The sequence below is a fragment of the Leptonychotes weddellii genome, chromosome 8 (genome assembly GCF_054177405.1).
Source record: "Leptonychotes weddellii isolate Sample4059 chromosome 8, ASM5417740v2, whole genome shotgun sequence".
NCBI classification, from domain to species: domain Eukaryota; kingdom Metazoa; phylum Chordata; class Mammalia; order Carnivora; family Phocidae; genus Leptonychotes; species Leptonychotes weddellii.
The window spans coordinates 1,001,728-1,018,303 of record NC_138376.1 but is presented as its reverse complement, the minus strand read 5'-3'; the positions used below and the strand labels follow the sequence as shown (position 1 = coordinate 1,018,303).

The 16,576-nt window shown below is 37.8% G+C and overlaps 1 protein-coding gene across 1 annotated transcript; it reads left to right on the top strand.

Annotated features, from left to right (window-relative positions):
- The first annotated feature begins 106 nt into the window (after window positions 1–106).
- Window positions 107–1,237, top strand: LOC102744637 (olfactory receptor 2B6-like). Its single transcript, XM_031031735.1, is given in 3 exon segments — window positions 107–147; window positions 149–229; window positions 421–1,237. Coding segments are annotated over 3 exon segments (939 nt in total).
- The last annotated feature ends 15,339 nt before the right edge of the window (window positions 1,238–16,576 follow it).

The following is a 16,576-nucleotide window of genomic DNA, read 5'->3' as shown; positions in this document are numbered from 1 at the left end:
AAACAGATAGTAAAGTGTTATAAATAAGTGAAATAGTGAGTAAATATGTGTTCATTGATTTCCTGAATTTTTGTATTTCAGGAAACTAAGAGTCGAACCATTGATCATGAGCCAGGTGAATGAGAGCGTCCCACAGGAGTTCATCCTCAGGTTTTTCAGATCAACCATGGCTGGAGCTCCCGCTTTTTGTGGTCTTCTTCATTTCTTACATTGTGACTATCTTTGGGAATCTGACCATTATTCTATTTTTTTTTTAAAGATTTTATTTTTTTATTCATGAGAGACAGAGAGAGAGAGAGAGGCAGAGGGAGAAGCAGGCTCCCAAGGAGCAGGAAGCCCGATGCGGGACTCGATCCCAGGACCCTGGGATCATGACCTGAGCCGAAGGCAGACGCTCAACCATCTGAGCCACCCAGGCGCCCTGACCATTATTCTAGTGTCACTCCTGGACCCCAAACTCCATACCCCCATGTACTTTTTTCTTACCAATCTGTCACTCCTGGACCTTTGCTACACCACAAGTATGGTTCCCCAGATGTTGGTAAATTTATCCAGCACCAGGGAAGTGATTAGTTATGGTGGCTGTGTGGCCCAGCTCTTCATGTGTCTAGCCTTGGGGGCCACCGAATGTCTTCTCTTGGCCGTCATGTCCTTTGATAGGTTTGTAGCTATTTGTCGGCCTCTCCATTACTCAGCTATCATGCACCAAAGGCTCTGCCTTCAGCTGGCAGCTGCATCCTGGATTACTGGTTTTAGCAACTCAGTGTGGTTGTCTACCCTGACTCTCCAGCTGCCGCTCTGTGGCCCCCATGTAGTAGATCACTTTCTCTGTGAAGTTTCTGCTCTACTCAAGCTGTCCTGTGTAGACACAACAACAAACGAGCCTGAACTGTTCTTTGTAAGTGTGCTGTTCCATCTGATACCCCTGACGCTCATCCTTATATCATATGCTTTTATTGTCCAAGCAGTGTTGAGAATCCAATCTGCTGAAGGTAGACAAAAAGCATTTGGCACATGTGGCTCCCATCTGATCACGGTGTCACTCTTCTATGGTATAGCTATCTCCATGTACCTGCAACCACCACCCCCTGCCTCCAAGGACCAGGGAAAGATGGTGTCCCTCTTCTATGGGATCATCGCACCCATGCTGAACCCCGTTATATACACACTTAGGAATAAAGACGTAAAGGAGGCATTTAAAAGGTTAGTTGCAAGAGTCTTCTTAGTCAAGAAATAAGGGACACGAAAATGATCAGGTTTAGAAGCACTTAATATTCACTTGGCTCACTAACTTAATTCTCTTTAAGTTGCCCTGTTTTCATCATTCCAACACAGAAACTATTGTGATGATCTCCTTCAAATAAAATGTCATCAACAGAAAGCTACAATAAGTTCTGTTGCCTAAACACACTCATTGAACAAGTACCCAGGATAAGGCTTCCAGCTGACCAGAAAGTGCGTGACTTCAACGTCTTCAAACTTTACATCAATGTTTGTGTCATTTGCTGAACTTAGGCCTGAGAAGGTGGTAAAAGCCAGAAATCCTGGCTCTGGTAATGTCACAAGTATACACACAACTATTTTTTCTCCACATAATTAAAGGAGGTTTACTGAAACCCTGAAAAACAACCACTTTAAAGTTGGATCTGAGGTTTACAACCCTAGCTTTCAATTTTCAGTACCACTCCCACATCAGCATGATAATAAAAATCACAATAATCTTTCTTCTAGAATTGCACCCAGATTTCCATTCTCTTGCCATATTCTTGTACTCATGTTTTCCTCCTAAATGAAAGCATCCCTTTTTATTTCCTTTATAGATCAAATCCTAGGTGTTATCGGGCCTAGCTAATTTTTACTTCTCTGAAATCTTTCTTCAAAATTCTCCCAATTATCAATACTGTTATTATCTCTTAAGCCCCACAACACTTAGAGCCTAGATTTTAAAATAGTATGTTGTGTCATGATTTCCAATGATTTCTTGTTTCATACACTTGGCTTGCACAACAACCAGCTCATTGCATGTTCATCTCCTTGAGAGAACACAGACTAGATCTACAGTTCATCATGTCTCCTTTAGAAGTTCATCAACGTGCTAGGGAAATAGCACGTGCTTACATTATCAGTTGGGTTTTTTGGTGTTGAGTGATTCATTCACTTTACAGTTACTTAATTGTGTTGCTTTTCTCCCTTGCTTTCTTCCACCAATACATTATACATATAGGGAATACAAACTGAAAAATACATTTGTCATGTTTCTCCTTAAAACCTGCAGTAACACCATATATTTTTGCCATAATATAATGCTAACTGATGAGAGAAATAAACCTGATTTGCCAAGTTCCAATTTCAGTTCTCTCTTTCCTGCTAGAAATAAGTATCATTAAAAGAGTAAATGGAAGCAAAATACTAAGAGTATATTGAAAACATAATACTTTCCTCAGTGAAAATTAATTCACTCCTAAAAGTCCTAATAAACGGCATATTAAATAACTAGAAGCAAATGTGTGTTTCAAAGCCAGTGAAACTTGGTAAATTATGAGGACATAGAAAAGAAATCAAAATTGAAATAGTTTTTTGTTTAAAGATTTTATTTATTTATTTGGCAGAGAGAGAGACACAGCGAGAGAGGAAACACAAGCAGGGGGAGTGGGAGAGGGAGAAGCAGTCTTCCCGCAGAGCAGGGAGCCCAATGCGAGGCTCGATCCCAGGACCCTGGGATCATGACCTGAGCCGAAGGCAGACGCTTAACGACTGAGCCACCCAGGCGCCCCGAAATAGTTTTTAATTTAATTTAATTTAATTTAATTTAATTTTTTAAAAAGATTTTATTTATTTATTTGAGAGAGAGAGAATGAGAGAGAGAACACCTGAGAGGGGATAGGGTCAGAGGACGAAGCAGACTCCCTGCCGAGCAGGGAGCCTGATGTGGGACTCGATCCAGAGACTCCAGGATCATGACCTGAGCCGAAGGCAGTTGCTTAACCAACTGAGCCACTCAGGCGCCCTACTTTTTAATTTTTTTTTTTTAAAGATTTTATTTATTTATTTGAGAGAGAGAATGAGAGAGAGAGAGAGCACATGAGAGGGGGGAGGTCAGAGGGAGAAGCAGACTCCTTGCTGAGCAGGGAGCCTGATGTGGGACTCGATCCAGGGACTCCAGGATCATGACCTGAGCCGAAGGCAGTCGCTCAACCAACTGAGCCACCCAGGCGCCCCTTACTTTTTAATTTTAAATGAAGGATTAGTTGATTCATGTTATACTGGTAGATTTGATTTTATCTTGGCATATAATTTTATACTGGTAGAAAATGATTTATAGGGAAATTCTATAAGCTATTATCAGTTACTTTGTGATTATTAAAAATATATAAATCCTTTATGTGTATTCATTTAGAATATAGATTCATTTAGAATAAGACATAAAAACTGACTTCATTTCTTTCTTTCTTTTTTTTTTTTTTGCAATTCTGAGAAATTAATTTTTGTAATCCAAACCATTTTTAAGGAAAATGTATTTTGGTGTTTTGTTTGTTTTCTTTTTTATTTGAGTATAGTAGTTGACACACAATGTTACATAGTTTCATGTGTACAACCTAGTGATTTGGCAAGTTTATACATCGTGCTATGTTCACCATAATGTAGCTACCATCTGTCCCAGTACCTGGTCATTAGAGTATCGTTGACTGTATTCCTTAGGCTCTGCTTTATATTCCCATTACTTACTCCCTCCATTACTGGAGGCCTCTATTTCCCTCTCCCCTTCTCCCATTTTGCCCAACCCCTGGCCCCTGCCCTCTGGCAACCAGCAGGTTGTTCTCTGTATTCATATTTCCAATTCTGCTTTTTATTTGTTTATTCAATTTTAAGATTCCGTTCATGAATGTAACCATATGGTATTTGTCTTTCTCAGCCTGATTTATTTCATCTAGCATAATATCCTTCAGGTCCACCCATATTGCGTTGAATGGCACGATCTCATCCTTTTTTTACAACTGTGTAATATTCCATTGTACATCTATATCACATTTTCCTTATCTATTCATCTATTGATAGACACGTAGGTGGCTTCCATGTCTTGGCTGTTGTAAATAATGCTGCAATAAACATAAGGGGGCATGTATCTTATTGAGTTAGTGTTTTCATTTTCCCTGTGTAAATACCCAATAGTGGAATTATTGGGTCTTGTGGTATTTCTAACTTTTTGAGGAACCCCCATAATGTTTCCCACAGTGGCTGCATTCCCACCAACAATGTACAAGGGTTCTTTTTTCTCCATACCCTTGTCAACACTTCTTGTTTCTTGTCTTCTTGATTTTAACCATTCTGACAGGCATGAGGTAGTATCTCATTGTGGTTTTGAATTGCATTTTCCCTGATGATGAGTGATGCTGTGCCTCTTTTCAGGTGTCCATTGGTCAGTTGGATGTCTTCTTTGGAGAAATGTCTATTCAGGCCCTCTGCCCATTCTTAAATTGGATGATTGCATTCTTCCCAGTGACCCTTGTTACTCGTATCTGTTTTTGGGTGCCAACCAAGATGTATGGTCTGTCCTTCATAGTCTTCCCCCAGCCCACCAAAATACTCATTCTGCAATCCACATAATTAGAGTTGTGCTCTACTTGTCCCAGAGAGATCAGCTATTAACTATTTTATGCCAAACAACCATTGAGAGATATTGTCTTGTAAGCAAAAATTACTTGAGAATGCTTCATGATGAATTAGGATCAATAAAAGAACTAAATGGGGGCACCTGGGTGGCTCAGTTGGTTAAGCATCTGCCTTCGGCTCAGGTTCCTGAGATCGAGCCCCACAGTGGGATCCCAGCTCACTGGGGAGTCTGCTTCTCCCTCTCCTTCTACTGCTTCCCCTGCTTTTGCTTTCTCTGTCAACTAAATAAATAAAATCTTAAAAAAAATAAAAGAACTAAATGTATTCTCCATGTTCTATATTATCAGCTCCATGAAGCCAATCGTTCATCTTCTCACTATCTGCTTCTCCTAACAACACCTGATAAGCATTTTACTTCAGTAATTTAAAAAAAATTTAATGGCTATAAGAATGACTGAAGTATGCAAGCTCAAGGAATGGGACTCTGTGAATGGTGGAGGTGGTAATGATGTTAATGATTAGATGGCAATAAAATAAAGAAAAAGTCAGTTGATAAGGAAGATTATATACATATATGTCTTCAGTCCAGGTCTCTTTTTCTTAATTTCACACCTGTAGATATAGCCTGCAGGTATTTCTTCTTTTTTTACTGAGGTATAATTGACCTATAACATTCTATTAGTTTCAGATGTACAACATAATGAATATTTGTGTCCAGTGCAAAGTGATCATCACAATAAGCCTAGTTAACATCTGTCATCATACAAAGCTACAAACTTTTTTCTTATAAGTTTTTTTTCTTATGATAAGAACTTTTGAGATCTACTCTCTCAGCAACTTCCAAATATGGAATACAGTATTATTAACTAGAGTCACCATGCTGTACAAGACATCTACACATTATCTATCTTATAATTAGAAGTTTGTACCTCTGGCCCCCTTCATTCATTTCACCTGTCCACCCCTGACCCCCACCACCAATCTGTTCTCTGTATCCATGAGCTCAGTGTTTTCTTTTTTTAAATATTCCTACTTTTGATGAACTTCAGAATATTAGATTCTACATAACTTACACTAAAATCCTATTTATGACTTTACTTGCACACGTACTTATGTTTATTTTTTCAATTTATTTAGCAAATATTTATTGGATAGCTACCAAACTCCATGGACTATTATAGAATTTGAGATACATGAGTAAACAAAATAGACAAAAATCTCTGCCTTTGCAGGATTTGCATTCTATCAAAGACTACATAAAATAAACACTACACCTAATAACTTAAAAAATATACAAGAAGGTGATCATTATATAACAAAAGGATTTGGAGAATTTGGGAATGCTGAGGGGGAGTGTCAATAGGAAATGGCATGGTCAGGGTAAGCCTCATGTAGAAGGTGAGATTTGAGCAAAGGTCTTGAAGGAGTTGCATGTGCATTAACCGAGAGCACATCTGAGGGAACAACGCTAGTCAGAGGTTAGAGGCAGAGTAGTTGCTGAGAGGCAAAAGCATGAATGAACAGCTTTGAGGAACAAGACAGGTGTGGACGGCTGGAACGGAGCCCGAGAGGGTGTTCCAGTCAAGGTGGTCTATGTTGTGCTGAGATGATAAAGAAACCAAAATCCCAGTAACTTAACACAACAGAAGTTTACTTCTCTTTAGTACTCGGTATCCAGTGAAGGCCTTTATGAGAGCTGTTTATCAAAGTCACTCTGGGACAAAACAGAGCAGAGATTTCATGCTGAGTTGTGCTTTCATGATCAGCCCAGCAGTGGGGATCTGTTCCCGGGGTTTTAGTGCTTCTTCCTAGAAGGGACAAATGATACTTCTGCTCACATTTGTCTGACCAAATCAAGTCGCATGGTCATCTCTTTATTTAAGGGGACAGGGGAATACAATCCTAGCATATGGATACAGAAGGTATGAGAAATCGAAACAGTTGATAAATGGCACTTACAATGACTATCATTGACTCTTATCATCACCAAACACTGTTGTTGTTTTTTTCCCTTCCTGCACACATGCAAAAATACACTCAACCCCTCCAAGAAAGAGACATCTTCAAAGGCCATGTCAATCCTGGCATCCGACCAAAAGTGTAGAACCTCCATGTAGTGTGTATCTGTGTCTTTTAGGTCCTCGTGATTTAGAGACCTATAATCCGAAAGACAGCATCCTCCTCTCTCCACCCCCTACAACATGCACCTGATACTCATTGATAGAACTAGTCACCCAAAGAAAGTGTAATAAGGAGAGAGGGGACACTAGGTCAAATAAGAATTGAAATTTGTATTTGGCAAATTGGACGCAATTTGGGGTATTGACAAAAGCTGTTTCTGTATAGTGGTCGGGTCAAATGCCAGACTAGAGTAGGTTTGAAAAAGAATGGGAGAAATAGAGTTTCTTTGAGAAATTTTTCTGTGAAGAGGAATAAGTTATATAAAAATGTACCTGGTAGAGAAAGTGGGGTTAACAAAGTTTTTTTAAAGATGTTAGAATTAATGGTATGTTTGTTTCCTCTTGGCAATGATATGGTAAAAAGTGAGAACTTGATGATCCAGAAGGATGGGCAAATTTCTGGAGTTCTACCCCTGAGAAGATGAGGCAGAGTGGGACATGATGAACTCGTGGAGGGTCTGGTTTTGCTCTGACGATGAGCGTTCATTTGTGGTAATAGGCAGGGTGGCAGAGGATACTTTGGGGCGTGATGTCGGCAGGTGGTAGAAGAGGTCACTAAAGAGGAGTCTGTAAAGGTTTCTTCTGATTGCCTTGATTTTCTCAGGAAAACTAGGTGCAAAGTTCATAAACTGACAGTGAGAGTGAACGAGGAGGTGTTGGTAGCTTGAGAAACTAGGAGATGTGCCATGGGAAGCACAGGACTGAGGACATAGGGCACAACCGCCCAGGGACACTGAGGGTTTACTTGAGGTGTGTGGTTGTGGATTTGAAACAAAATACTTTTCTCCAGTCATATTGAGCTGCATTAGGAGAGGTGGGCAGTTGAACATAACCAAAGTTTTGATATTGCCAATTTTGGCTAAGAAAGAGGATAGGAAGGAAAAAAAAGGTAGACCAAAGGATTAGAGCAGTTGAAGGATAATTAGAATCATATTACAAGATAAAGTCAGCTGGAAAAATAAGAGGTGTTATTTGTGAAAGAGATGTTTGAAACTGAGATTATAGAGAGGATTCAGTTGGTCAAACCAGAATTTCAAATAGCAGCCATGAGTCAGTCCTTTTTCTCATTGTTTGCATGCAATAAATAATCCTGTCAGTTTCTCCTCTTCAATATCCATATTCTTGAATTTGTGTTTACTTCCTACTTCTATCACTCACCAGTGTAAATACAACAGTTTCTTAATTTCTCCCTTGGCCTCTAAGCTTGTTCCCCTCACATTCATTCCCACACCAGTGAAACTGCTCGTACCGAAACATATTTATTAATGGCATACGTTATGCTTTTTAAGACTTTATTTATTTATCCATTCATTCATTTATTTATTTATTTTTAAGTGTTTTTTTAAAGTTATTTCTTTATATTTTTTTAAGTAAGCTTCACCCCTAGCATGGAGCCCCATCATAGGACCTGAACCCACAGCCCTGAGATCAAGACCTGAGCTGAAATCAAAAGTCGGGCGCCCAACCAATTAAACTACCCAGGTGCCCCATTTTTAAAGTTTTTATTTAAGTTCCAGTTAGTTAACATACAGTAGAATATTAAAGTGTACAGTATAGTAATTCAGCACTTACATATAACACCCTGTGCTCATCACAAGTGCCCTCCTTCATGCCCATTACCTGCTTCACCCAACACCCCCCCCACCCCCATTTCTGGTAACCCTGTTCTCTAGAGTTAAGAATATGTTTCTTGATTTGCCTCTCTCTTTTTTCTTTGCTCATTTGTTTTGTTTCTTAAATTCTACATGAGTGAAATCATATGGTATTTGTCCTTCTCTGACTTATTTCACTTAGCATGATACACTCTAGCTTTATCCACATCTTTGAAAATGGCAAGATTTCATTCTTTTTATGGGTGAACAATATTCCATTATATATATATATATCACATCTTCTTTATCTATTAATGTCATACTTTAGTTGAAACTGTGACACTGACTCAGTCTTGCCCCAAACCCTCCATTGCCATTATTGTAAAGTTTAAACTGTTAACATGGCTTCTAAGTCCAGGCATGATTGCTTCACCAATGCCAAACTTCCTTCACTTTCATTTAATGTCATGTGAGATTCATCCATTTTGATTCGTTTTCTATACTGTAGTATCTTCCTTTGCATGAATGGACAAGCGTGTATTAATCTCCAATTGCTATTTAGTTAGGTGCTCTCCAATTATCTGCTGTTACAAATAAAGCTGTATTCAACATTGTATCAATCTCTTGGGCCCATGTGCAAGTTTTTCTATAGGTATGTAATTTCTGGAACATTATATATGTGAATCTTCAATTTTACTATATATCACCTGTTTCCACTTATTATTTTTATTATTTAACTACATGTATATAGTTGTCAATAAACTGAGAAATATTTACGTATAGTAAACGGAAATGCATGAAGAAAAAAGATGGTAAAGATGTCATCATTTTGAATCCATTCTATTGAAAATTACCTGTGTTTTTTTGTTGTTGTTGCAAAATGTTCCCTGTAAAAGACAGCAGGTCTTCAACATGTTATATTTACTATCACTTTAGAGATTAACTGATATATTTACATATCATTTTTTGAGTCACTGCTAACACTTTGCTAGGCATTGGGAATGCAACAGTGAATACAATACCTAAAGGGAAGAGAGATACGGGGCGCCTGGGTGGCTCAGTTGGTTAAAGCGACTGCTTCGGCTCAGGTCATGATCCTCGAGTCCCAGGATCGAGTCCCGCATTGGGCTCCCTGCTCAGTGGGGAGTCTCCTTCTCCCTCTGACCCTCCCCCACTCATGTGCTCTCTCTCTCTCATTATCTCTCTCTCAAATAAATAAATAAAATCTTTAAGAAAAAAAATAAAGGGAAGAGAGATATGGTAGAGTGGGAAAATAATGAGCAATTAACAACACAATAGAATCAATAAACCAATGTTTATCCTTTTTTCTGTCTTGAATAGAATAGTTATAGTTATATATATAAAACTATAACTATATGTTATAGTTATAGAATGTTATAACTTCCTCATTCTTACCTTCCTCTGGATTGTGAGATCCTTAAGGGCAGATGCATAAAATTTATTTATACACCATGTGTCTTTCACAATGACTGAATGTTTGTTAAGTAAGTTTATTGCATTCCCAGAGTAATCTTGTCTTACACGTTTTTATGGGAATTATTGCTGAGGAGTAAGTATAGAACAACAAAAAGTCACTGACAGAGAACAGCTTTCCTAGATACTCCTAGTAAATCCCTGCTCAACAAAATGCCATCCAGAAGTGAGGGGATGATTATTCCCGTTATATTGGGAAAGTTGAGATTTGGTGTTTTGTTTGAAAGGTCAAGTGTGAATAACATTGTTGAACAAATCCCCAGGGCTCCGGAGTAGCTCTGAGAAGCAACTGTACAGCTAAGGGAACTCAATGGTGATAGGGGCTGACTCGAGGTAGCTCTCCACGGCAATCAGTTCTTAATTGACTGTTTCTCCTTTAAGGCAGATAACCCTAGAGATTGCTCCATTCTGTGAATTATAATGAAACTCATTGGAAACTTTTTAATAGCTGCATGCAGCATGGAGAGAACATGGCAATCAGTTCTACTCTCCAAGAGCCGATCCCTGTGGACATGGAGAAGATGAGATCATTGTCATCAGCAGCCTAGTCTAAGAAGCTTTGTAATGAGCTCTCCAGGGTCCTGTTCTTCCTTCCAACTTTTATAAAAACTGCAGAAGTTGAAAATTGTTCTCCCGTCTGCTCTAGTTTTAAATATTGCTCATGGACCTCATCATCCAAAAATCCCTTAAGATTCTCCACAGTTATCCAGAGGGAATCACATGAGTAAATGTAGCCATATTTCAGTTTTACCAGAAAGCAAAAATGGTCTAAGAAAAACTGCTATTTTCAACAGATCCAAACATCTCTCATTCTTCAGTTTTTCCAGTCTATAATTCCATCTTTCCTTCTCATCTCCTGTAGAACATAACTATCAGGGCAAATAAATCACTTGTTCAGTGAAATACTACTACTAATAATAAAATAATAATAATAATAAACTTATATTTTCTTTTCACTTAGAAGACAGAGCAAATAGAAAAAAACAAAAGACTCAAAACCCTGCATTTTCTTCTTAAGTATTTAGATTCATTAGCTTTATGTTCATATAAAGAACTGTAAAGGGCGCCTGGGTGGCTCAGTTGGTTAAGCATCTGCCTTGGGCTCAGGTCATGATCTCAGAGTCCCCCAATCAAGTCCTACATATCCGGCTTTCTGCTCAGTGGGGAGCCTGCTTCTCCCTCTGCCTGCCACTCCCCCTGCTTGTACTCTCTCTGTCAAATAAATAAAATCTTAAAAAAAAAAAAAGAACTGTAAAATATTTAAAGGTAGAAAACAACGTATTATTATATCTGGCTTCTTCCATACTTATTCATACTGTTACCTTGAAAAAAGAAGAAAATTGAGCTAATTTTTTTTCTTTTAAAAGACTAGTAGTTTATACATGTCTCTGTCATGTTTACAGGTTCCATCTGAGCCCACAGAATCAGAGTGAAGTCTAATTTAGAGGGATCAGGCAAATATCTAGTGGAAACTGTGCTAGATTTTATCAGCTGAATTGCGATTTGGTCTCAGTGCTACAAATCATTTTTCCTGCTTTGACTTTGAAAAATATTATTTTCTCTACCTAAATGTCGGTTTGTGAAAGAGGCAAAATAATTTATCTCCTACCAAATTCCTGGGTTGTGTGAGGAAATGATGGAGTGCGGAATCTAATTATACCACTGCATTACTGTGGATCAGAAGACTGAGCACTGGAGCGCTCTCAGTCAGTGTGGAATCATGGGCTCTATAAAATACGCACGTAGCCAATCCCAATAATGTTCATGCTTTAGAAGTGAGATGCAAAGATATGTATTCTTTGTGAGGTTAAGATTGTTCTGGAGTCAAACCTAAATATTAAACTCAAGCTGAATTATTTTTATTCACTTCCAAAATTTTATTTAACTCTTTTAAATGTTTAAAGTAACATAATCATGGTTATATGTTACATTTCTATGTAGTTATATGTTAACATTTTTTTAATTTGAAAAAAATGAAGATTGAAAATTCATCTCCTCCAAACACCAATTATCTTTGCATATTTATGTAAACATAGAAGTGAGAATGCACTATATCTGAAATTTTGAAAAATTTTAAGTATAACATTTTATATATTTAACATAATTATATTTTAATAATTTTATTAATTTTAACATATTAAAATGGAATTTATATTTAATATAACTTTTATATGGTCAATATACTTAAATATATTTAAAATATTTAATATATAATATACCTGAAATATACCTTATATATTTTATTTTTGTTTCCATATCAATTTCACATCAGCTCTGTATCAATACCAATATCAACACACACACACACCACATTGCGTGATTTTTAAATGTTATTTATTTCACAACTGTGCATTTATTTAATTATTATTCAGTCAATGGACATTTAGTCTGTTTCCTTTTTTAGCCACAATGTAACTGATATATATAGAAGATTATAGGATATATCTCTATTATATATCTAATATATATCTCTATTATATAGAGAGAGATTATAGAATATGGACTATATATATCTTTACATACCTATAGAAGCAATCCAAATAATAAACTCCAGGAATTAGAATTAGTGAGTCAAAGACTGTGGATTTGCCAAATTTAAATTTGGTAAACTATCCTCCAAAAATTTAAGCCTGATTTACATTCCCACATAGAACATTTGAGTGCCAACCTCTCATATCCTCACTGATAGGATATTACCAAACTGAAAATATCTCATTGTTTTAATTTGTATTTATTTAATTATAAACGAGGTTGAAAAAGTTTTATGTATTTTGGGATCATATGAATTATAATTTCACTACATTTTATCTCATCCTTTTCCCATTGTCTTATCCAAGTGTAAAACTATCTGAAAAAGCTTATTATGTTAGCAAAACCCCTTTGATACCAAAAATATTTGCTTTTGTTCCAAATAGTTGTTGTAGCTATTCTGCTGTTTTCAAAAACGATTAGCAGGCTTTATCTGAGGACTCATTAACCATTGCAGTTGGTCCATTGGCTCTAATGCTTGGTTCCTACTTTTTTTTTTAACTTCATTATTATTTTTATAACTATAAAATACCATTTTAAACCCAGATAATTTATATGTATGTTTTGCTTTGGAAGTGGGTTCTTAAGGGTTGGTCATGAGTTTCAAATAACATCAGTTTGGGGAAAACATGTAAGCTGGAATGTGTCACATCAGTGAATATGATTTATGATTACTCTTAGGCTATCATCATTCTGAGAAGAATGTCTCTAGTCCTTGATTTCACTGGTTGCAAGAGATGATGTTATCATTTTAGAGTCTCTTGGGGGCAATTTTACCTTCTCCAAAGGGTAGTCAGTGTGGTTTCCATTTTTTTTCGTTTGTTTGAATATAATTTAAAGAACATCAATCAATCAAATTCCTAGTATTTATTTTATGTTTACAATATTCCAGGAACTTTAACCAATCTAAGTCAAAATAAAAGTTACAAATCAAGTAACAAAGAGAAACTTGACACACTCTTTTGTGGTATCCTTTTGAAAGTTATATTAAGAGAGAAAGAAATTAGAATTTAAAATTTTTTCCTCAGAAAACAGACTAAATCTCATTTCAAGGAAAAAGAGGTGTTCAAAAGCTATTCATATTTGCACTACATTGCCAAACTTGAACTTTTTGCCTCACCAAACACCAGAAATAGTTAACCACAAAAATAAAAGATCAAATTTTGAGGATATGGCCCCAGATAGAAACCAAGAGAAGCATCTAAGAGTTTTGATTCCTAATCATCTGGTGTTATTCCAAGATTTCCCCTAAGAATATATTCTTCTAGTCTCTTCTGCAGCCCTGCTAATTACCCAAAGGAGTATGCAGTCCCTGTGATCTCAACAAGGAAACATGTTATGTCAACCTCCAGGCACCATCTTTGATGCTAAGAAATTAGTCTTCTCTTTTTTCTATCTGGGTCTATAAGAGTATTCACATCTGTGTTGGTTATCTTCTGGGGCCAGCAGGAAGTCTTTGCCTTGGGGTTTTGGTTGAAGGCTCCTAAAAGCCTCCTGAAGGCTGGGTATTTGGCCCAAATGGTGGGCAGACAGGGAAGAATGCTAATGCTATTTTTCTATTACAGTTGTCTCTTTTCTTTATAATTTAACTACCCTATGGGATTACTCCATTTTACTTCTCCTCTGAGGTGGGGATATATCATTACTCTATCACTTCAGTCAAATCATTGGAATAATCACACAGCGTTTTACAGCTCTTGAGGAAGAAACTAGAATCTAACGTATGAAGTCAGTTCAGGGCTTGATGTGCAAGTTGAGACCTTTGTAACCACTTCTATATGATTTCTGGTGCATTTATCTCACATCACCCTATTGTTATTTTCTACTTATATTAACTGCATCATCTTCCATAAAATCCCAGGGAACAAATCCCAACCTGAATAAAAAACATTACTATGTGTTAACTCTAAATCCCTTGGGAAAGTTAAAGCCAGGTAGGCCTAAATGATTAGAGAAAATTAAGAAAACTTCCTTTATTTTACTTTGGTATAATGTATTTGACTGTGGAAAATAAATTTACTATAAGAACTTTAAAGCTGAGAAGTTTTCACTGAAGATAAGTTTTTTATTTGAAAATGAAAATATTCGTGACAACAATTTGTGTTCTACTCTGCCTTTATTTTCTCCCAGCTTACTAGTTGAATATATTATGATGAATTGAAGCAGCCCAGGATTCTCTAGATCACACAGCACAGTAGATATTTTATCATGTCCACTTAATAATTTTAGTCTTGTTATTTTTGTTTCTATCATCAAAGAATCAACATGACAAAGGGTCTGAATTACATTTATTTCCCTCTGCTATTCTGCCATTTTCATACTTGTCCTTCTTTCTTTGGTCATTATTATCCTAAGAGCCTCTATTCCAATTATGAGTCTGTCTTTTATTCTTCTTAGCCATATTAGAGTCAATCTTCTTCAGTTTACTTTTTAAAATTACTCTATGCACCACGGTCTCCTTCCTTCTCTCTCCATTCATCTCTATTGCTATGCACCTTTCTTCCGAAAGCTAATCACGGTGTTTCAATTGTTTCTAAAAGACTACCAGAAGACAAATATACCCAAAGTTGCCATTTTATTACTGGACAGAGTTCCCCGATCCTGGGATTCTATGCTATAGAAGTCTTTTTCTTTCAAAGAAGTGAATGAAAGAGGTCAGATTTGACAGCATTTCATAGGATAAGTAACTATTTAGTAGATCTGATTATAACCTAAATAAAAAGTTAACACTGACACTATGAAGTAGCTGCAGACTTATAGCACCTTGATAAGAATATAATATCCAGGGACGCCTGGGTGGCTCAGTCAGTTGATCGTCTGACTTCAGCTCAGGTCATGATCTCAGGGTCCTGGGTTTCGAGCTCCGGATCGGGCTCTGCCCTCAGTGGGGAGCCTGCTTCTCCCTCTGCCCCTCCCCCTGCTTGTGCACTCTCTCAAATAAATAAAATATTTGGAAAAAAAAGAATATAATATCCAGGTCATGATAGCAGTAGTTTCCCTGTACTTTGTGTTTTTCAAATCATATCTTGGATACTGAACTCAGCCCTGGTTGTCACAGTTCCAGAAAGCCATTGTCAACATTGAGGGAATGTGGAAGATGGTTATAAGGTGGTAACAGACTTGAAGGCCTTGTTATAGGAAGAATCGTTGTGGGAAACTAAACATCTTGGCCTAAAGAAAATTTAGTTTTTAGCTTAAAATATTTAAATGGTTGCCATATGAAGAGAGATTAGATATGATGTATATTCAATAAAGTTGAAATACTTTGTCTTATGAATGAGGAAGAAAATTCCTACTTAGTAAAAGGATGATGGTTGTAAGTTGGAATTTTCCAACAGTGAAATAATTTGTTACATGCTTGAACAAATGAGGAATGGCTTAAATGGCTGGGCAGAAGCTATCCCAATATAGGATGGGTTGCTAGACTTTGACGGCTTATCTGTTCCTTAAAATTCCTGACATTCATTGGTTTTCAGAAAATATAGATCAAGTATTCATTTTATTCTTACCAGGTATGCAGACGATGTGAAAGGAAGACAATGGAAAATCCAGTGACAGCTCAGAGTATGGTTGTATCTCGGCGGGCTCTCCCGTCGTCCCAAGCTGGAGCTGGTGCTCTTCATAGTAAATTTTACCCTATATCCAGCGGCTGTGTTGGGAAATTCAACCATAATCCTTGCGTGTATGTTAGACACTCGACTTCATAGCCCGATGTACTTCTTTCTGGCCAGTTTTCCTTCCTAGATCTCTGCTTCAGTACTCGCTGAGTCCCACAGGTGCTGGTGGACCTCCGGGGCCCTGACAAGACATCAGCTCGCTGGCTGTGGGGTCCCGCTTTTCTCCTTCCTTCCTGTGGGGAGCTCCGAGTGCATCCTCCTGGCTGGGACGCCTCCCATCGCTCCGCTGGTGCGCGAGCCCCTGCGCTACCCGGTCATTACGGCTGGTGGCCGTGGCCTGGGGGAGCGGACTGTCCCCGCAGTGGACGTGCGGGCCTTTCCCCTCGCCATTCTCGTGGTCCTGCTGCCCCCGCTCTTACTCTCGCTGCGGCCTTGCTGCAGATCAAGCCCGCGCCGTGTACCTGCAGGTGCCACCTCACCGCGGCCTCCTTGTCCGATGCGAGCATCATCTACATGCACAGCAGCCGGGAAACAGCTCCTCCCAGGACCAAGG